At 39.0% G+C, this 21,768-nt stretch overlaps 1 protein-coding gene across 1 annotated transcript in view; it reads left to right on the plus strand.

The window, feature by feature from the left end:
- Positions 1-1,017: 1,017 nt before the first annotated feature.
- Positions 1,018-21,768, plus strand: part of Dytn (dystrotelin) — a 39,850-nt gene continuing 19,099 nt past the window's right edge. The window contains exons 1-9 of the mRNA XM_070029707.1: positions 1,018-1,043; positions 6,637-6,711; positions 9,642-9,843; positions 10,330-10,415; positions 10,944-11,044; positions 17,536-17,607; positions 17,813-17,976; positions 20,045-20,156; positions 21,430-21,578. Of these exons, the coding sequence (XP_069885808.1) occupies positions 1,025-1,043; positions 6,637-6,711; positions 9,642-9,843; positions 10,330-10,415; positions 10,944-11,044; positions 17,536-17,607; positions 17,813-17,976; positions 20,045-20,156; positions 21,430-21,578 (980 nt within the window). The 5' untranslated portion in view covers positions 1,018-1,024. The remainder of the gene's footprint in view (positions 1,044-6,636; positions 6,712-9,641; positions 9,844-10,329; positions 10,416-10,943; positions 11,045-17,535; positions 17,608-17,812; positions 17,977-20,044; positions 20,157-21,429; positions 21,579-21,768) is intronic.

The raw sequence follows: 21,768 nt of genomic DNA on the forward strand, positions 1-21,768 counted from the left end.
CCAAAATGCTTCTCCAGGAAAACTAAGAAAGGTAAGGAACTGGCAAAGCACATTGCCAGCTATGTGACTAAATGGGAAACCACCCCTTTCACATTAACTTGGGGCCTCCCGGAGAGCCCAAGGGAGCAATTCTTCATTAAAGAGTGCTGACTCGATGGTCTTGCTGCAACTTTTCTGAACAGATCTTACTAGAATGTATTTGGAAATTTCCCAGTTGTCGGCAAGTCTTGCAGACATTGTTTCTGTCACATTTTAAACGAACCTATGAAATCAGTATTTGCTTTAATTTCTATTTAAAAAATTTATCTGCTCACATGATGTGTGCCCTAATTCATTAACAAGAGGTGGAAACATTAAGTAACTTTAATTATAGCATAATCTTTTAAAACATTTTCTACTTGTCCTTGTTAGCAACTACATTTTTTACAACTGCATAAAACATTCCCATAGTATAGTTCATTCTTTTTGTTAAAGTAATATAGCTCAAACTGTAGTTGCAACATTAAATTATTAAAGTTAATGTGAATTAATTGACTACTCTTCTTCAAATAAAACATGAACTAAATTCTGTGCAGATTCAGACTCACATATATGTGTGTATATATACTATTGGTAGGAATTTAATATTGACAGTTATTTAACATTGTGTTAGAAATTTATGCAAGTGAAAGGTTTGATTTTTGTCCTTAACATTCAGGAAAAATGTTAATTTACTTAAAATGAGGATTCAATTTACTTTCAGAAAGATCACGCTTCAAAAGTCCTGTTAATAATATCAACTTTATAAAAATTGTGGCCAGGATAAGAAAAGTCTCTCTCCTTGTGTTCTTTCTTTATATCCTGTCAAGTGATTTCAGTCTCCTGCACATTTTGGATTCATTGTTCCATAGGTACAATGATTTACTTAGCTGCCTTGCTATTTTCCCTTACCCGTTCCCCACCCCTGCAAAATCTATATAAAATATTGGTTCATTTCCAGTTACAAGGACTCTTTTACCATCTGCCATCCCAGGAAATTTGTGAAATGGGTCCCAGTAAACAAAGTGAGTATTATTTTTGAGTTTCTCAACATAGTTTATAAACAAAAAATATTAGACACAGATGTATTTTCAGACCTCTGAATCATAAAACAGAAGGCATCTGGCAATTTTGGGGCAGTAAAACCATCTATTGAGTGATTAAAATAGGCTTCTCTATGTTCTGTACAGAAATTCACAATTTCCTGAAGAACATTTGGTCAATTGTCTCCAAAGCACCAAAAGATAATTTAACAGAAGAGTTGATATCAATATAATTACAGTTCAAATTGCCAGTCAAATCATACTTTGTGTCTTATTTTTATTTGTCTTCATGATTTTCTATTCAAATGACATCACTAAAAGTGTTTGGATGTCAGGAGGAAGTTCACAGTACAGTGTGGCCCTTGGTTGGGACAAAGGTCCCACAGCTGTCAGTGTGCACATTCAATAATTATCTATGGGAGAATTAATTGCTCTAATAGCTCTCAATGCTAAGTGAACTCCAGGACTGGTTGGTAACACTTTTATTGCTGAATCTACTTGTAATCTTATTCCCCTAGCATAAATAGGTTGTTAACTTGGTTGTTTTCATAAAATGCTATGATCCCAAGTGATTTATTAAAAACAAAATTATGGATTGCTTAGATTATCTTTGGGTTCCACAAATTTGAGCCCTCATATCAATATGCTTAACACAAAGCTGTGATGATCCAGCTCAATTGTCTCTCATTAGGGCAGTGTTTCTTAAATTTAGTATACATCTGAATCACCTGGAGAATTTGTTAACATGTTGGTGTCTACCAGCTAAGTTTCTGATTACCCAGGTTAATGGTAGAGTCTGAAATTTTTCAATGCTAACAGCTGCTTGATAAATGCCAATGCTACTTTCCTGGGACCACATGTTGAAGAGCACTGGCCTAAAGTATGTATTTCTGAATTTCAAACTAGATAATGGCCACTTATCTTAGTAGCAGTAAAAAATAACATTCACCCTAGTGTCATTGGCTAAGCAAAACAATAAGGCATGTAGAAGCAAAATGTTTCTCAGGGTGTTTCCATTCACAAGAATACTTGTATCCTGTGTTATTAGGTCTCTGAGCACCTAGAACTTTAGGCATCTGAAAGCATCAGGTGCCTCATTCATTCAGCAGATTCTTCCATTTTTTGAGTTTTCTCCTATCATCAGAAAAAATAATTAATGAAGCCTTAAGGAAGTGGAGCTAGCAGCAGATTACCTGGAATACTTATTCATATTCCACATTACACTGAATCACAGCTTGCCACGTTACGCTGAATAACTTTATCAGATGACGCTGCAAAGCATCACTTGACAGGAGTGATGGGCCAGATGGTCAGACTGCTACAAGGCCGCCGCTCCACCAGGAGCTGCAGCTGGAAGCCTGCACAGCGACTGGGTTTGCTGATTCTCTGTAACCACTTGGGGCATCTGAGGGGAACAGGGGGCACAAAACTTGGACAATTTCCAGAGAAACAACGAATGATAAATGTTGCTCTTTCATAAAGTATTTCAATATTACGATGCCTTTCCCTAATTCACTCTTCTTCAGAAGACAAAGATGTCTCTGACTTCCCCTATCCCCTAACATTGAACTCTTCTCTTAAAACAGCATTTTCATGACATTAAATAACAAACGAATTAGAACAAATTACAGAAAACAATAAGGCCTTCCCATATCAGGATTTCTTTTATGAATATGTATAGGCTCTCATTAAAATCCCCATGCTTCCTTTGTTCAAAGAAGCATTGCTTTGGAAAGGAAGTGTTACTCTCCTTCCTGTGGCAGCTGATTAATCTTTCTCCACCCTTTTACTTTTTGGGCCCTGTTTGTCTTGGCTTTGTGCTCACCAATATATGAAAGCGTTAGGTTCTCTTTCATTCAGGACTCAGTGAAGCCAACTTCAGGGTCGCCTCCTTAAATTCAAATAAGCTAGTAAGCTTCCCCAAGGAAATTTTTTAAAAGCTTGGGCCTTGAAATACACAGAGGAATGAGCATAGAAACATTACCTTTTCATCCTTTGAATTCCCCCATGGTTGTCCATACAAGAAAAAATAATAATGTCACCATAAACTAATGTGCCTATTTGTTTGATTAATGAAATCCACTGAGCAATGTCTATTTCAGTTCTGCTTTGGACCTGACCTCTGAAGTCTGCCTGTGTTTCTAGACACAGAACTTTCCCCCAATGAGTTCAGTCCTATGGTCATCAGCTCACATTAAATTTGAAAACAGTTTCATTTTCCTTGAGATTTCTTCCCCTCAGCATAGTAAATACAAGTCATTCTTGGGCTCGGAGCTTGTGGACATGTGAATCTTTCACCCCAGAATAAAACATTATGTAAAGTCAACCTTCTCTGTTATCTCAGGAAATACCAAAGATACAATGTTGTTTGGCAGTCAGTCTCTGACATTTAAGCTGGCTTCCTCTATCCATCACCACTCTTAAACTAGCCCAAGTCTTCACTCTTTCTAAACTTTTATTTCCCAGTATCTCCTTCTAATGCTACATGGATGGACTGATTCCCAACTTCATAAAGAACAGAAGCTCTTGGACATACCATTGTCACATCTTTTATTCTTCCTCTCAGAAAACTAGTGATGAGCTTCCCATCCAGTGTCTTTCCTCCAGAGACTATCTTGTTTAATACTATTTCAGTTGCTTGTGAGAAAAAAAAACTTAGCTCAAAGAAGCTTTACCTTTTATAATTAATAACTCAATCAAGAAAGTTATGGTAAAACATTGTGACTGTAGTTAATAACCATGTGCTACATTCCTAAAAACTGCTAAGGGGATAGATTCTATGTTCTAGTCACCCCCAAAATGAAGAATCTACATATTTTAAAATAACATCTAATAATACCTTACAAGACTAGGGTATAACTCAGTGGTAGTGTGCTAGAGGTGGTAGGGTGTGTGTGTACCTCCTCAAATTTGATCTCTACACAAAAAAGAATTATACTAAGTATATATAACTTTTAATCTGTTGAATAAAACAAATAAAATGGAATAATTTATGGAAAGCATAGCTTTGGCTAGCCTCAGACATTGCTAGCTGAAAGTGGTTTCTCCACCACCTCCAAGTTCATTCCTGTGCTCCATGCATGTTGATTTTATTAACACCCTATCAAGATAATCACTATTGCTCCATCCAAAATTTCAAGTTCAACTCCAGCAAGAAAAAAAATGTCTACTTGTTTGATAACTAGAACAAAGAGTCCTCGAACTAAGTTCCTTCATCATATTCTGTGCCCGCAATGATGGATGCGATGTTGCTTGGCAGACCTGGGCTCATCTCATTGGATATGGGAAACTTGATATTAGCACTACTAGAGTTTCCTGGTGTATTGTAAAAGTGACTGAATCCTGAGTGACTGAGGGAACATGGACCCGAATCCATGACCGCTTTCCCTCTCTTAGCTCCTTTTCTCTGATGTGCACTCTACAATTGCCTCTGCCCTTTGAAAACAGAGCCTTATTCTGTCTTCTTTCTGTATGGCTCTTTCATCAGAACCTCAGGCTACCGGTCTTGTTTATAGATTTTCTTATGCAATCCTTTGCAACTTCATGCTTACACCTTCTGCTCCCTGAACCCACTGTTATAAAGGATTTTAATAATCAAGTTAATTGGTTTTCAAAAGGTAGGATTCTTTATTCCATGTCTGGCTTTTCTTGTTATTTTCAGCTTTTTTTTTTAATTATAGCTTGTCCCACTTTCTGAAACACCTCTTACTTGACCTTCACCTTTCCTTTCTTTGCCTTTCCTGTCCATGCTTCCTCTTACAAATCTTTCTACTAAATTACCTAAACGATTATGTTTCTCAGAGTGCTGTTACTGGTTTTCTCTTCACTTTATATACTCCAGTGAAGCAATCTAGTTGATGGGCAGGAAATTGCCCAAAGCCAACAACTTCTAAATCCCTAACCTAGCCCAACTAGCAACTATGACTCCAGATGCAAAATCAAACATTGGAGACTCTTCAGCAATCTGAACAGCACCATTTCCAATATTCTCTAAAGCCGAGTCATCAATACATACACAGCTACATATGACTATTGAGCACTTAAAATATGGCCAGTATGAACTATAGTGTGTCACAAGTATAAAAAGATGACAGAAGGCTGGGAATGTGGCTCAGTGGTAGAGTGCTTGCCTAACGTGCATGAAGCCCTGAGTTCAGATTCCCCAGTACCACATAAACAGAAAAAGCCAGAAGTGGCACTGTGGCTCAAGTGGTAGAGTGCTATCCTTGTGCACAAAGAAGCTCAAGGACAGTGCCCAGGCCCTGAGTTCAAGCCCCAGGACTGGCAGGAAAAAAAAAAAGATGTCAGAGTTCAAGGACTTAGCCATATAAGTCATTCTACTTACATGTTAAACAATTTCATCTGAATGAAAATTGGTCATTTTGGTTTTTAGAAAACAAAAGCCTCACTGTGAAATCATTCTATTAAACTAATTGATAATTAAATTTAAGGCACCAATGAAACAAATTTAAGTGTGGCTCCTTGAAGAAGAGAAACAGTTTTGTAAGTATATTACCTATATTTTCTTATTTAAACCATACAAATATTATGAAAGAGATGTATTATAATCCATATATACATGATGAAGAAAATATGATAATAAGGAAACTAATTTCCCCAAAAGGAGAAAGGAAGCAACTGAAACAGGGATGTCTCCAGATCTCTTTCCTCTACTTTTTTTCCCTGTCCTCTCCACTGAAATGGGCAAATACACCCACCATGTCTGGGAAGTGCTCAGAAATACTAGCCATTGTGACAGTCATATTGGTGTTAACTCAAAACAAGATATACTAATACTTTGTCTCAATTATAAGAGCAATCTATCCTATTTGTCAACAAATTTGAGTAATAGTGACAGGTAAGAAGAAAATAAGTGAAAACACTAATAATTTCAGCACTAAGATAAGTCTACTCCTAATAATTTGGTGGACAATGCCACTAGAAGTTAAATCCCACCAGTGTGAGGTTTGTTGTTCTTATCATTGTTGATGAGACAGGTTCTCATGTAGCTCAGGCTGGCTTTGAACTTGGCATCTTCCTGCCTCACTCTTCAAAGTATGAGGGTTACAGGCATACATTATTAGATCCAATGAGGATAAGGATTATTACCAGCTTAGTAAATTGCTTACTATCTATCAAAAGTTTAGAATCATAACAGAAATAGTAAGAGCTCAATAAGTATTTGGTAAATTCATGAGTGAGTAGATAGCTTTTGCATCTTTTTCATGGATGCATAAATGCGCACGTATATGTAAGAGTATATACTCTAGATTTTTTATCCTATTTCTGTCACAATGTCATTGCCTTCTTCTCTACAAAGTGGGGAGATAAATGCAGGAATGCTCTCCACTTTTTGCTAAACTCCCGTATTTGGTGAGTTTGGAAGATACTTTCTCAGGTCATTGCTTGGCCCTAAGATACTGTAAGTTCATTATTATTTGTTTCCAAGTGGAAAAGAATACTCTCTATCTTGACTTTCTCATCTGCAAAAATAAAGAAGTGATTTCTTTCCAGGATGTGGGATTTACACGGTGAGGCAGTGCTTCATGGGTGATGTTTCATGTTTTCTTTGCAGGAGCTCTTAACAGTATTGAAAATTCTGTCTATAGGACAGCCTTCAAACTAAGATCAGTGCAAACTCTGTGCCAATGTAAGTACAAACACTCTGGAAATACATAAAATAGTCTTACCCCGATGATATGTAATGTAAACATCGTAGAGAAAGACAGGACTTGCCCCATGCAAGAATCCACTGGGCTCTGGAAGGTTGGGCCTGTGCGCATCTGCCCGCTGATAACAGACAAGATGGCAGGGAGGGGAGAGAATGCTCTGAGCATTCAGCCCATAGTATAATAGAAAATACAACACATGGATAACAACTTTAGCAATCTTGTATTTTCCTCATGTGGCATCTAAGCACATTTTTAAATTTCCCTTTAAGGTTATCAATATAGACACCAACTATAATTACCAAAAAACAGGTATTGTATTTAAATACAGATATTGAAATTTTCTTCTATCATATACAATTTAAACTTTTTTTGTCAGTCATGGGGCTTGAACTCTGGGCCTGGGTGCTGTCCCTCAGCTCTTCAGCTCAAAGCTAATCCACCACTTGAGCCACAGCACCACTTTCCAGTTTTCTGGTGGTTAATTGGAGGTTAAGAGGCTCACAGAGTTTCCTTCCCTGGGCTGGCTTTGAGCTGCAATCCTCAGATCTCAGCCTATTGAGTAGCTAGGATTACAGGCATGAGCCATCAAAACCCAGCTTAAAATTTAAACTTTTGAGTTACACCTCTTATCTATAACTGAGCATGCAAATGTAGGTTCTAATGAAAAATCCATGGGCCACAACTCTTTAAAGTTTCTGGAGAATTCCTACAAACTGCTACTTTGGATCTGATTTCTATCTGATTGAGTGAGATGAGGGTTTTTTTTCCCCCTCATATTGATATCTAGGCAAAATAAAGTGATACAGCAAATGCTAAATAAAAATACAACATGTAAAAAAGCCTATCTTGTAAAATTCTCCAAAATGAAATTCATTGTGTTTAATCTTGAAAACCAAGACACTCGGCCTCTCCAAAGTCATTAACTTCTCTTATGTTTTGTTTTTGTACTTCGTGTAAAATGATTCTCACATTCATATCCGACTTAAAAGAAAATAAGTTATTTGTATGACACTTCCACTGAAGGTTTGTGATCCTTTTTGCATTTTTCTTCTACTCAATAAATTATATAGACTAATAGTTTTTATAGAATGCTTCAAAAAGTGTATGGTGTGAGGTAAGGCTCAACAGAGCTAGAAAATGGGAAGGAAGGATGTAGTTAGAGGGGGTGGAGGAGGGATTGGGCAAAGACCATATCTTCAAAAAGAACAATTCTGTACTTTTCCCTCTTCCATAGTGTGCTTCTGCACCAGGCTCTTCTGAAGAGGAGACTTGGGCTTTGCAAAGGTGTTTTTTGTTTGTTTTGTTTTGTCTTGTTTTATCACTACTCTAGACAAAACTCACCACTTTATCTTAATTATTTCAAGGATAAGTAAAACTCATCATGTGCTTATTAAAAATGTCTCCTCAACCATGCCCTTTCCTGGAGAGTGTCTTCCATTAAGGAGCACCAGAGCAAAAGTTCACCAATGTCACCATAGTTAACATGTGGAAATGTGCAACAACACAAATGGAGGATACACATTTTTGAGCTTTCTGCTATGCCTGGCATCAGAATCAATGAATGAAAGTGATACTCAAGGGAAATGTTAACAGTACATAAGAAACAGTGGTTAAAAAATTCTACCTAGGAAAGATATCCAAGCAAACATTTGAGGGGAGGGGGGGAAACCATGAATTTCAAGGGATTTAAAAAAAAAAAAAGCATTCCCTGAGCTCCAAGTTACAGGATCTGGAGCCTATCACTGAGAAGCTAGCCTATCACTGGGATGAATGGGCTGTGCTCTTATTTGGTTTGCAGTAACACAGAATGCGCAGCAAAAGACAGAAACATCCCTGTGTTCAGAGTGCCAGGCCCACGTGATAAGGTTTGTGATGGAATAATGACCAAAGAGCTAACATCCTCTACCACCCCTGCCCAGGGATTTATTTAAGCCACATTCCTGAAAACTGTTGCTCCATTCTTTAAATTCACCTCTTAAAAGCAATATAAGAAAGAAAGAAATTTTTATTTTACTTGCTAGATTCCTTATCTGTGAGGGTGATTTATGAAATGCAAGGAGGTGCAGGGTTTTATCATCCCCAGGCCTTAGGACTCAGGACATCCCGCTTCTCAGATGATACAGAGGGTCATTGTGAATTCTGTCTGCCATGCCTGTTCACAGGGAACCATACATAAGTGTTAGCTCTGTTTCATTCTTCTTTCTGTTCATTGCTTTGTAAAAAACAAAACTTTAGAGAGAACGTGGTGGATATACATATATAAAAAGACAAAAGCATTAAGTTTTGGTAACGAACTCTAGTTTTATGAAGCGTTGTTTCTAGGTAATGATATTAATGGAGCCAAGATCAAAAATGTGATATTGCTGAGCCACAGGTAGGCCCCCAAGTGTCTGTTAACTTAGCAACTTCTTTATACAAAGAGCCCTGGACTTCCCTAGCTATGGCTACTGCATCTGAAGCCAGACAGCAGACAAGAGAAGCTGTGTTTGAACATTGAAAGACAAATTGGTTCAGTCCACTTAATGTGACATAAAACAGGTTTTTTTTCTCAGCTAATCACCATGATATTTTGGCTGCTTTAAAATGCTTATTTCTCTAGCTCCTCACTTTGCCCTGTTTTCTCTTTGTTCTATACAAGAACACACTAAAAATTATTATACTGGCAATAGTACTTCAATACTTTGTTAATGGATGAACTTGTCCAAAATCAAATTGGCTGTCAGAATAGCAATACTCAAATTGCATGCAAAGTAAATGTATCCAAACACTGACCATATTTTATTCCCTTTGAGAAAAATAGCTGCCATAAAAATATAGCTTTGCTTAAATACTGGGAGACACTCGCTTTATTTGAAGCCATTTATTCTCATCAGAAAATAAGGACCAAGCCTTCATTTGCTTCCTGCAGTGGACTTGATGGACAGCTCCCTGATTCAGCAGGTCTTACTCCATCCAAGATTCCAGGAAGCCAGAGAGAGCTCCCTTTCTGTACAGCAACTTTTTCAGGAGCTTCAAGAATTGTTTCAGAAAGTGAAGGATGGAAAACCAGGCCTGGTACATCCCAGAGCTCCAGAACTCACTCTGAGCCTTCTCATGGCAATGTATGACAGGTAAGGGTTGGGTACTTCCCTATGACCCCAAGGGCAAAGTTGGTTTACCACTGGTTAATGACTGCATGGTGCTAGCTAGTGTTTGCCTGCAGTCCAGTATATGATCAAGCTTATCTGTTTGTTTTAAACATTCTTGCTACTCATTCAGGAAGAGAACAAAAAGGGAAATGTTTATCACTAATATAACTCACCCATGGATTCCACATGACTATTTTTCTTATGCAAACTCATATCTCATCTGGAAATCTAACCAACCTTACCACAGAGTGGAATCTGAGAACTATTTGTTGAATGAATGAAGTAGAAAGGAGTAAAATAACAAAACATTTTGATTCAATCCTCTCTCCTAGTACAGGAAAAGAAGCCATGAAAAGTTAGACATGATCAGACCATGTAAGCAATGTTCATGAATAGGTATGGTTTTGATCAACATCTTTTCGTAACCTTGCCCTTCTTATTCTTTCCCTGGGATCTGTGGTCATGCAGCACAGGATCCGGGTTTCTGAAGCTTCTGCCAGTGGTGGCAGCCCTGATCGCCCTCTCCGGAGACAACCCTCTTACCAAATACAGAGGTAACTTGAGTTCTGCATGCTGGAGGCAATGACCCCACCCCTACCAGCAAAGCATTATCTTCTCAACCCACTTCTATGCCCCTCTCTCACAGTCACTGATTTTGGGCACATGCTCAGCATGGCTGGTTGGGGTTTTATTTCTATTTAAATGTTTAAGATTATGAGGATTTCCAATTTTTTTTTTTTGGAATCGTGCTTTAGAATTATGTGTCACTTGGCTATCTTGCCTATTTATGATTGTAAGGACTATCCAGCAAGTACTAGTTTTTATTCTTTAAGGACTGCAATGATACTCACCTTGCTATTTACCAGCCTTCAGCACAGAAATCTTAAATTACCAAGGGGTTGAAATATAAATAGATTGTCATTAGTTATCCAATAATAGGAATTGGGAGACTTTCAAAAAACAGCAAGCAACAAATGGAGGACATAACTGTGCCTTCCATTTCCTTCATAATCGCAAAGAAATTTAATTCAAAGTACATATGTAGCTTAACTTACAGGTTTCTTTACCCATTATGTGTCTAGCTCTTTTTCAACTGTATGCACAAAATAACAAGAGAGGCTACGATTCCGGGGCACGCATGACTCGAAGGACTTTGAGAAACCTACTAATGGATATACAGCAGGTAAATCCTGACAGGAATTCTAATTCTTGTTTGCTGTATTAGCCACAGTACTACTGAAGTGTCTGATTTTTATGGTGTCAGTTCTACTTTCATATAACACTCCATCCAACTCCATCCCCTTTCTAGTCCCTGCTACTCAGTAAAGTTCTTTTAATTTTATTTTTTTATTTTTTATTGTAATAGTAAAGGTGATGTACAGAGGGATTACAGTTACATAAGTCAGGTAATGAGTACATTTCTTTTTGAACAGTGTCATCTCTTCCCTTATTTCTTCCAGTTTTCCCCCCCCCGATCTACTCTCCCACAAGTTATACAGTTTATTTTCAACATAGTGTCTACTGAGTGTCACTGTTGCATTTGTTCACCCTTTGTCCCACCATTTCTATGACCCTCCTTACCCTCACAAAAATTGATAAACTTACATACAAGACAAAGGTATAGAAACCAAAAACAGTGACGAAGGAGAAAAACAAACAAAATAAAAAAGTAAAATAACTTTAAAAACCTCTTGTTTCTGTTTCTTGGAGTTCATTTTGATAAACATCATTTTATATGATCAAATGCACATAGTCACTGAGCCTTTGTGGTCCTCTCTTGAGATTATCCTCCTTTGGTCTCACTGTCTCACTACTGTTTGTGTTTAGAGTCCTATATAATTTATCACGACCAAGTATAATTTTTTTCTTTTATCATCCAGTGTGTTTACTTGTAGATTTATAGGCACATTCTAGTTACAAAAAAAATGAGAGAAACCATCCAATCTATGTTTCTTTTGGTCTGACTTATTTCATTTAATATAATTTTTCCAAGTCTTTCCATTTCTTTACAAATGATATAATATCATTCTTTCTGATGGAAGTATAGTGTATATATGCCACATTTTCTTTATCCATTCATCCATTGAGGGGCAGCTGGGTTGATTCCATATCTTGGTTATGGTAAGCAATGTTGCAATTAACATGGTTGTGCTGGTAGCTTTAGTGTGGCCTTCTTTGTGGTCTATTCCTATAGTATGCCCAGGAGTAGAATTATTGGGTCATAAGAAAGCCCTATGTTTAGTCTTTGAGGAACCTCCATAATGCTTCCCAGAATGGTTGAACACTTCACATTCCCACCAACAGTGTAGTTGTGTTCCTTTTTGGCTACATCCCCACCAGCATCTGTTATTTCAGCTTTCTAGATAGTGGCCATTCTAACTGGGTGAGATGGAATCTTAATGTTGTTTTGATTTGTATTTCTTTCATTTGCCTGATCTTTACAGTTGCATCCCAACTGATTTCTCTAACTTACGCCTGACATCACTGTCTCTCCTCTGCACTAAGCCACTGACCTTTCCAAAGTGTATCACTGTGTGTTGGTGAGCTTTTTGTTACTGTAACCTTTCTCTTGGAATGTCCTTTAACAGTGAACCTGTGTACAAATTCTAAGTTAAATTCACAATTACCAGTCTGGAGTCAGAGTCATAGGTGCCTTCTCTCTCTTTTTTTTTTTTTTTTTTTTTTGGTTGGTCATGGGGCTTGAACTCTGGGCCTGGGCGCTGTCCCTGTGCCCTTCAGCTCAAGCTCTACCTTCCGCTTGAGCCACAGCACCACTTCCAGTTTTCTAGTGGTTAATTGAAGATAAGAGTCTCACGGACTTTTCTGCCCAGGCTGGCTTAGAACTGAAGTCCTCAGCTCTCAGTCTCTTCAGTAGCTAGGATTACAGGTGTGAGCCACCGGTGCCCAGCTACTGGAATACTGGATACTGGAATTTACTATAGTGAGCCTGGGGCCCAAAGCAAATTATTACACTTCCCCTTCCTACCAAGCAAATGATACCTCGCTTAGCCTTAAATTGTGGAAGGGATAACATAAGCAATGTGAAACTGTTTTCCTGCCTTCTTCAATAGGTCTTTTATTATTAGCAAGCAACAAACGGAGAACATAACCGTGCCTTCCATTTTCTTCATAATCACAAAGAAACTTAATTCAAAGCACATACTTTGATCTCCTGATTCGTTTCTTTTTCTCATCTTTGAGAAGAGAGTTGTTCTGTATGATGTTTTTGATGGGCAAAAAAATTACTGGAGAGCCAGCCCTTTGTCTCCATCTTCCTCTACTCTCTCCTCCTTTCTCCAAGATGTTCATATTTCTTAAATAAAGTGGTGATTTTAAATTTTTATAAGGCTAATATGTCAAGGGGAGTTACTCACAAGTGTTCTGATGGTTGCAAGGGCACGTAGAATTGATTCCGAGGCATGTCTTAAAGCCACATAGCCCATGATCTGTTCCTTCTTTTTTAAATTATATTTATATCATTTAGAAGTTGTACAAAGAGTTACTATTTGACAAATCAGTTTATGAGTACAACTCATCCTGATTGCTGTCATCACTTTCATCATTCTCATCCAGCCTTTTTTTTTAATTGTAAAGATACTGTACAGAGGGGTTACAGTCACGTGTGTAGGGTAATGAGTACATTTCCTATCACGCATTGTTACCTCCTCCTTTGATTTTCCCCACCATCACTTCCCTCCCCACTTCCCCAACTCCTCCCTCCTCCCCAGCACATGATCTTACTCAGCAACCTCATATCTCAAAACCCAAGCAGGTGGAGAGCCAGGGAGTAAAGCACAATTTATTCACCCATCTATGCAATCAGGCTAGAAACACTAGCATATTAAGTGGAGGAGGCGATGAAAAGAGATAGGCTACAGAGCATTTTTCTTCTCTTTAGAGTTTCTTGTGGTTCCCTCTTGACTACTGCTACTATTTCCAGGCTAACTCAGTTCCACAGGTCTTAAAAACCTGCCCTTGTTCCCAACTAAGGTCAGTGAGCTGCTGAAATGGCAGCTTCTGTAGCAGTCTCCACTCACCTACCCTCCCTGCCCAGTTATTAGCATGATTTTGAGAAAGCTATTGGAACAGTAGAGATTTGCATAGCAAATTACCATCCACTTGACTGCCATTATGGACTCAAAGATGGATTCCCACAGAAAATTCCAGCCCCTACTGTGTGATTCAACTCCTCCCTTAAGAATCCTAATTATCATTACAAGTGCCATTCTGCCTGTGCCAGCGTGTCATCCAGCCCCGTTGAATGCTTCCACGGAACACCTGCAAGAAATTAGTCAAATGGGCAATTAATCCACAAAAATCTTAATGCATTTGCTTAAAGGCACAATCTACAATGAACTGACACATTGAATTGTAGACCCTTAAAGATCATTAAAAAATATCATTGAAAAATCAAAATAAAATAAGATTCTACAGAAATATGTTTTCTTTTCACTAGAATCATAGAGATAGCAAGTTGGTTCTGTTATCCACCTCCTTTATCTTACAAATAAAATGAAATTCCTATCAGCAACATAGTCTGATAGTGTAGTTTATCAGAAGTCACAAGCCAAAAGATAAGTAACGGGTGACTATCTATCTATCTATCTATCTATCTATCTATCTATCTATCTATCTATCTATCTATCTGCACCAAATAACACAAGGAGTGGTTACTTACACTCTGCTGGTGTCGGGGTTATTATCAATTTAAAATGCAAGCCATCTTATCACTCTTACACAAATGTTTGTTGACTTCAGCCTGGCTAATTATCAGCAATAAGGTTCTAAGTGCCACTTTCCTGATTAGAAGAATGTTTATTCGAGTTGACAGTCTCAGCAGGGAGTTCTTTGAGATGACTTTTGAGCTTGCAGGCAATGCCTGCTAACAGCCTGTGCTGTAGAAGACATCAGACATGACACGGAGACTCAGACTAAATGGAAGAAATGGAGTTGACAGATACATATCCGAGCATAGAAGTAATGTCAGAGCCATGTTCATGTCATGTTGAAAGTCACAAGTGGCTTGGTCCTTTAATTAAACTCTGCATGGTGACTGAACAGAAAGAAGATAGGAATCACCAAACACACTCTGTGGTTACAAAGCTTTATAGAAAAATGTCAACAAAAAGTGAAGTTTTCTGGAGTGAGACCTCAATGTGCAGCTAAGTTGATTTTTGACTTTGAGAAGTGCCAAATCTCTATCATCTTTTAGTCATTCAGTTAAAAAAAAAATATTTAATTGACAAAAGTTACACAAATTCAAGATGTAACCTAGGTATGGTGGTGTATACGTATAGATGCCAGTCTCAATAGTATGGCAAGACCTTGTCAGAAAGAAAGAAAAAGAAAGAAAGAAAGAAAGAAAGAAAGAAAGAAAGAAAGAAAGAAAGAAAGAAAGAAAGAAAGAAAGAAAGAAAGAAAGAAAGAAAGAAAGAAAGAAAGAAAGAAAGAAAGAAAGAAAGGAAAGAAAGAAAGAGAGAGAGAGAGGGAGGGAGGAAGGAAGGAAGGAAGGAAGGAAGGAAGGAAGGAAGGAAGGAAGAGAGAGAAAGGGAGAGAGAGAAGGAAAGAAGGAAGGAAAGAGAGAAAGAGAAAGAAAGAACAAACAAAAGAAAGGAAAGAAAGAGTGAGAGAGAGAAGGACAAAACACAAAGGAAGGAAGGAAGGAAGGGAAGGAAGGAAGGAAGGGAAGGAGGGAGGGAGGGACGGAGAGAGGAAGAGAGGGAGACAGGGAGGGGGAAGGAGGGAGGGAAAGAAGAGTAGAGAGAGAAAGGGAGAGAGAGAAACAAAAGGCAGATGAGAAGAAGGAAAAAAGAAATGAGGAGTGTAGAAAGGGAAAGAAGGAAGGAAAGAAGGAAAGAAGCAAGGAAGGGAAGGACAAATCGAAAGAAATTTGATCAATTCAACATAGATATACATTTGTATAATGATTAGCACTGGCAAATTGCCACATCCCTATTCACTCTCTGTATATGGAGGGGTAGAACTTGAAATCTCATATTAAATTTCAAGTAAACAATACAGCGTTAGCTATGTTCACCATACTGTGTATTAGACTCCCCAGAACATGTTCACCTTATAACGGAAGGTTTATACTCTTTGATCAACATCTCCTCACACCCCAGCCTACTCACCCCACTCCTGGAGCTATTCTACTCTATTTTTAAATGTTCAGGTAAGTGAGATCACACAGTATTTCTGTGTCTGGCTGATTTTTTTTTTTTTTTAGCATATTGTTTTCCAGGTACATCCATGTCACAACAAATGACAGCATTTCCTGTCTTAAAGGCTTGACAATATTCTCTCCCATTTTCTTCGTTCATTAGTTTCAGTGGACACCCAGATTGTTTCCATATCTTGACCACTGTAAGTAGTGCTGTAATAAACAGAAGAATGCCAGTCTCTCTAACAGAGTGACTCCATTTCCAGCCCCAAAGACCGGTTTGGTTATAAAGTGGTTCTCAAAAGGCGCATGTGCCAAAAGTGTGAACTCCAGTTGGTGGGTCCAATTATTCAGATGCAGTTGGATCATGATTAATCCAAGTGGATTAATCCACTTCTAGATGCCATCATTTTAAAATGGGCCATTGGGAACTGGTGGAAAACTTCAGACATAGAGGTGCATTTGGACCACTAGGCACAATCTCAGGATCTCCTTCCTCTCTCTGCTTTCTGGCCACTACAAGGTAAGTAGCTCAGCTTTACCATGCTCTTCCTCCATAGCGTTTGACTTTTTTATAGCCTCAAAACAGGCAGGAAGCAGGAACCAACCACAGACTGAAACCCTGAGTCACAGTCAATATTTCTCCTTTTGAAGCTATGTCAGGTATTTTGTCATAGCAACGTTAAAAAAAGCTATCCTAACTGGCCTTTGTTAAAATGAGACATTTAAGATGTTTGGAAAGGTCTTTAAAAGTATTAGAAATTAGGACCATGCAATGGTGGGTGGCTCACGCCTGTATTCCTGTGTAGGAGGGAAACTAGGAGGATTATGATCTGAGATCAGCTCCAGGCAAAAGGAAGAGCTTATCTGAAAAAAATCAACTAAAACAAAAAGAGCTGAGGAAGGGGTATGGTTCAAGTGCTTGCCTAGCAAGCACAAAGCCCTGAGTTCAATTCCCAGTGTTGCTAATAAATAAATAAACAAACAAACAAACAAATAAATAAAAATAAAGAGAGAGAGAGAGGCACTATGAATTTTAATGTATTTCCCTCCTCTTCTCCCTCTTGCTTATGCATTCTTTTCAACTCAGGCACTCCACACAACCTAGGCTTTCTTTTTCTTTTTGCCAGTCCTGGGGCCTGAACTCAGGGTCTCTGCATCATCCCTGAGCTTCTTTGTGCTCAAGGCTAGTTCTCTAACCACTTGCGTCACCGTGCTACTTCTGCCTTTTTCTGGGTAGCTTATCAGAGGTAACAGTCTCACGGACATTCCTGTCCTGGTTGGGTTTGAACTAGGATCCTCAGATCTCAGCCTCCTTTGAGTGTTAGGAATTCAGATGTGAGCCACTGGCACCTGGCTCTAGACATTGTTTTGTTTGACTGAAACAGTTCGTGTAGTCTGAGATACCCTATACTTGTGCCTCTAGACGTGTGAGCATCGTCGCACACCTCTGCGGATCCAGGGGGCCGCTTCGCTCTGTTCTCTACCGACTGACCTGAGGTTGTCTCTTGCAGATCCCAACTGCGGTGGGAGAGCGTCACACTCTGTGTTCGGTGGAGAGCGCCATCCACAGCTGTTTCCGAGGGGTGAGTGCTTTGAAAATGTCCCCGGGAGATGGGCAGAGCTTCTGACTGATTTAAAGTAAACTACCAGACACCCTGGACAACATGTTAGGAGACAATTTTGCCTCCCACTTGTCTTAAAGTTCTTCTCTTTAGAGAAATAGATCCAGAAGACAAAAATACAAACCATGCCTAGAAATACGTGCTACATGCTATTGTTTTTTTCCAGGTTCTCAGCCCAGGGATCAAGGAGGAGAAATTCCTGTCTTGGGTGCAATCTGAGCCTCTTATCCTGCTGTGGCTTCCCACCTGCCACCGGCTGTCGGCCACTGAGCAGACCACTCACGCTGCCCGGTGCAGGGTCTGCGGGGCCTTCCCCATCACAGGGCTGAGGTACGGGCATCACGGGTGCCTTCCAGGGTACATGGGCTTCAAAAGGGGGGCGGACTCTCTCCAGATTCTATTTGAGATCCTCACACATGGGGAATTCAACTGACTTCCTAAGCTCAATCATTTCCTATCTATGGCACTCTCATTGAAAATAAATTTATTTTACCTGCTAGGATGGATGGGATACTGCAGTCTTTCGATGACAGCATACTCTGATCAGTAATCCGTTTTATTTCTCTAAGAGGGAAAATTATCTTTTATCCCAAGAAAACCTTTTTGAATACCCACAATACCAACCATTAAGCAAATGTTAGGCTGAACGGTTCACATGGATTATTTCATTTAGAACAGGTCATATACCTCATAAAAGGTAGATTTGCTATCCTCAATTTTCAGAAAAGTTCAAAATTGACAGGGTTAGGGAGTAGCGGAGCTGGTGAGTTGGAGTCCCTGCTCTCCAATCATAATGCTATGCTGCCCCCTTGTGTAGACAACTCAGAACTAAGAATAGGACCCAGAAGAATGATCAACTCAGTGGGAACAATACAAGGCCAGGATCTCTGCCAAGAGGAAGGGAAAATTTGAAGGCTAGTTTTGGAGGCAAGTGATCATGATCTTCCCACAGCTTGAAGGCTGATGGTCATCTTAAAGCCAGCTACTCAGAAGGTTAAAGCCTAGAGGATTGTAACTCAAAGACAGCTCAGCCAGAAAATTCTGTAAGACTCCATCTCCAATTAACCAGCAAAGTGGCAGCAAGGTTCCAGTAGTAGACAGGAAGCCATGAGCAAGGAAGTGCAGTAAGAGCTCAAGGCCCTGAGTTCACACCCTAGTACTGAAGCACCACACACACACACACACACACACACACACACACACACACACACACACACACACACACACACACACACAGGGTGATCTAGGTCCTCCTTAAATTAAACCATAAGAAAATTTAGGATTATTATTACTATAGATTTTTTAAAGTTTTTTTTTTTTTTTTTTTTTTTGTCGGTCGTGGGGCTTGAACTCTGGGCCTGGGCGCTGTCCCTCAGCTCTTCAGCTCAAGGCAAGCGCTGTACCACTTGAGCTACAGCACCACTTTTTTAAAGTTTTTATAGATCATTTTTATAGATTATTATTACGATTATTATTTTAGGGAGGAGAGCAGGAAACTAGAGGCTCTAGGTCATTGCTCCTAACAGGTGGACACAGGAAGGCTGAAGCTCTGGGCCATCATCGTGTATAGAAGCTGGGCAAGGCTAGGAGGGCAGGGTTTCAGTTTGGATGGTATCCCAAAGCTGAAATCTGCTACCGCTTCCTGAGCAGTTAGTTATATGACTTCATGCAAGTCATTTGATTTCCCTTGGATTCCATTTCCTCTTCTGTAAAATAGAAAGACACGAATATGCTAATCATACCTGAAGAATTTCCACAGGATTCACTGCATCGACCCACATACACAGAGTGTAAAAACTGCTTCAAAATGTAACTGTTAACACAGCCGCTCAACACAACCTACTAGTAGTCTGTCATGTTAGAGGGCTAGCAGTGGCTGAGTACCACTAGGAAGTCAGTTCACCACATTTACATTCTCCACACACCAATACAGGCTCACTATCATTGTACTGACAGACTTTCAAGAGACGCCATATTATGTTTTGTTGAAAACTCCCCAGCTAAATAGCTGAGCGCATCGTGCGACTACATTAACTATGGCCACAGATTTAAAGATCTCTTCTGAGGATAGTGGCACGCTGTACCTTGAATATAGAAAATATTTGGTATTTCTGTCAGGGTTGGAAGGCATAAACTAAAACGATCTACCATTTTTGTTGGATAAAAGGCTATTGACATAATGCCTTACAAAATCACTTTCACAGGACAGTTTCTTAGATTCAGCAAACACATCAGAATCATTCCTTTACTGTCCCTATCAATGTTGAAGGAAATTTTCTGCTCCCTTGCTAGGTCAGACATTTTCTGCATGTATGAAATGTCCACCCTCTGCATGAATGTAGTTTCTTTGCTCACGGACTCATAACAACATGTGCTGCGCTTCTGTCTCACCTGACAGATACTGCTGCCGGAAGTGCCTCCATTTTGACATCTGCCACGTGTGTTTCTTATCTGGTCTTCACAGCAAATCCCACCAGAAGTCACATCTTGTCATTGAACATCATGTTCAGGTAAATCTAACATTAAAGCATTTATTTAGCTAAGTCCCTATAAGATATATTCTTGTGGAAAAAAAAAAAAAACCCTTCCAATTCTGTTTCTGTGATACTTTATCAAGACTAAGAACGTCTCTCAATACAAACATGCTTTTTTACATCGGAGATTTTAATAAAAGCTTTTGAGGACAAGAAATAGCTAAATAGAGTCCTGTCTGGCCATTGAGATCATAGTAGGGGATTAGAAAATATACATGAAATCAGAGGAGGAAATCATTAAAAATGAGTATGAATGGGAAAGAAAAAGACTCTGATTTTTAAAAAAAGTTACATAGCTTCTAGTGTCTAGAGCATTTTTTTGGAAAAACTTTCTTTTTTCTAACATGTCTTCTAAAGTTCAAGTATTTTTTTCTTTAAGAAAAAAAGTAAAAGAGAAATTAGAAGAACGAAGACTTTATAGCTATCTTTCATCTTTGAATGTCATTTTTAACAAGAATACATAGCAAATGATCCTAGTTCTTTCTAAGAAGGAAAAGAAATAAAAATAGTACACTTGGAGCAAAAAGCATTCTAAGCTTTCCCAGAAAACAAGATTGTCTTGTTATCACTAATTTTCTATGAATCAGTTGTTTCTCATACTTGAAGGATGATTGATTTCCTTTACAAAGAACAGTTTTCCTTTCTTCCCTCCTTAGTGTGAATAGTCCACAAAGGGCAAGTGCCTGGATCTTGCCAAATAATTTCCCGTGAGCCTTATCTTGGTGAACTACATTAACCTGTTGAGCAGGCTCTGGGGCTTATGATCTAAAGACTGGAAGTTGACGGTGTTACAGTGCCACCGTGTGGCCACTTTTTTATTACATGTTAAAGTTCAAGAACCAGACACCTTTGTTTCTTTTGGTTAATTCTCAAGGTGAGGTTGACTGTAGGTGGTCCTCAAATTCCAGGACCTTGCATACAGCATTAAATTGACCAGTTTTATGGAGATGAATCCAGTCATTATCCAGTGCTCAAAGGAATACGCAACCCCAGATGTTAGCCACTGTATACTTACTTTTATTCCATCTTCTAGCTTGAGAGTTTCCAATTATTGGGTTATCCTAGGAAAAAAGGAGTTATTCAGACTCTGAGGCACACAATCCAGAGACTTAAGCCATGTGTAGTTTATACAGACAGAAAGAGAAGAAAATTTCAGAGCAGAGAATATTTTCCCAAAGGTATAAAAAGCAAGGGGAGAAGACCACATGTAGATGACCAACCCCCTTTTGAATATTAGCCATTCCAGCAGATGTCCACAAAGGAGAATACCAAACTCCTCCTCAAGAATCTCAGAAACAATCTGCTCCAGGGGAACTGGTGGAGAAAAGAAGCCACAAGAAGACAATGGCTGCTGGACCAAGTGACATCAAAGGACATGGCCAACCATGCCCAAGCCAGGTAAGTGTCTGAGCATCAACTCCACAGAGTAGCAGCCCAGAAAAGTAATGCTGGGTTCCACGGCCAATGCAGAGCAGGGTGACAAGTTCTCTTTTTCTTTTTTGTTATTAAACGAACAACATAATATTTATTAGAATCTTCCTATCTTGAACATATCTAAACCTAGATTTACTAAGTGCACCTAAATGTA

The sequence above is a fragment of the Dipodomys merriami genome, unplaced genomic scaffold (genome assembly GCF_024711535.1).
Source record: "Dipodomys merriami isolate MVZ:Mamm:240054 unplaced genomic scaffold, mDipMer1.0.p SCAF_1, whole genome shotgun sequence".
In the NCBI taxonomy this organism is placed as follows: domain Eukaryota; kingdom Metazoa; phylum Chordata; class Mammalia; order Rodentia; family Heteromyidae; genus Dipodomys; species Dipodomys merriami.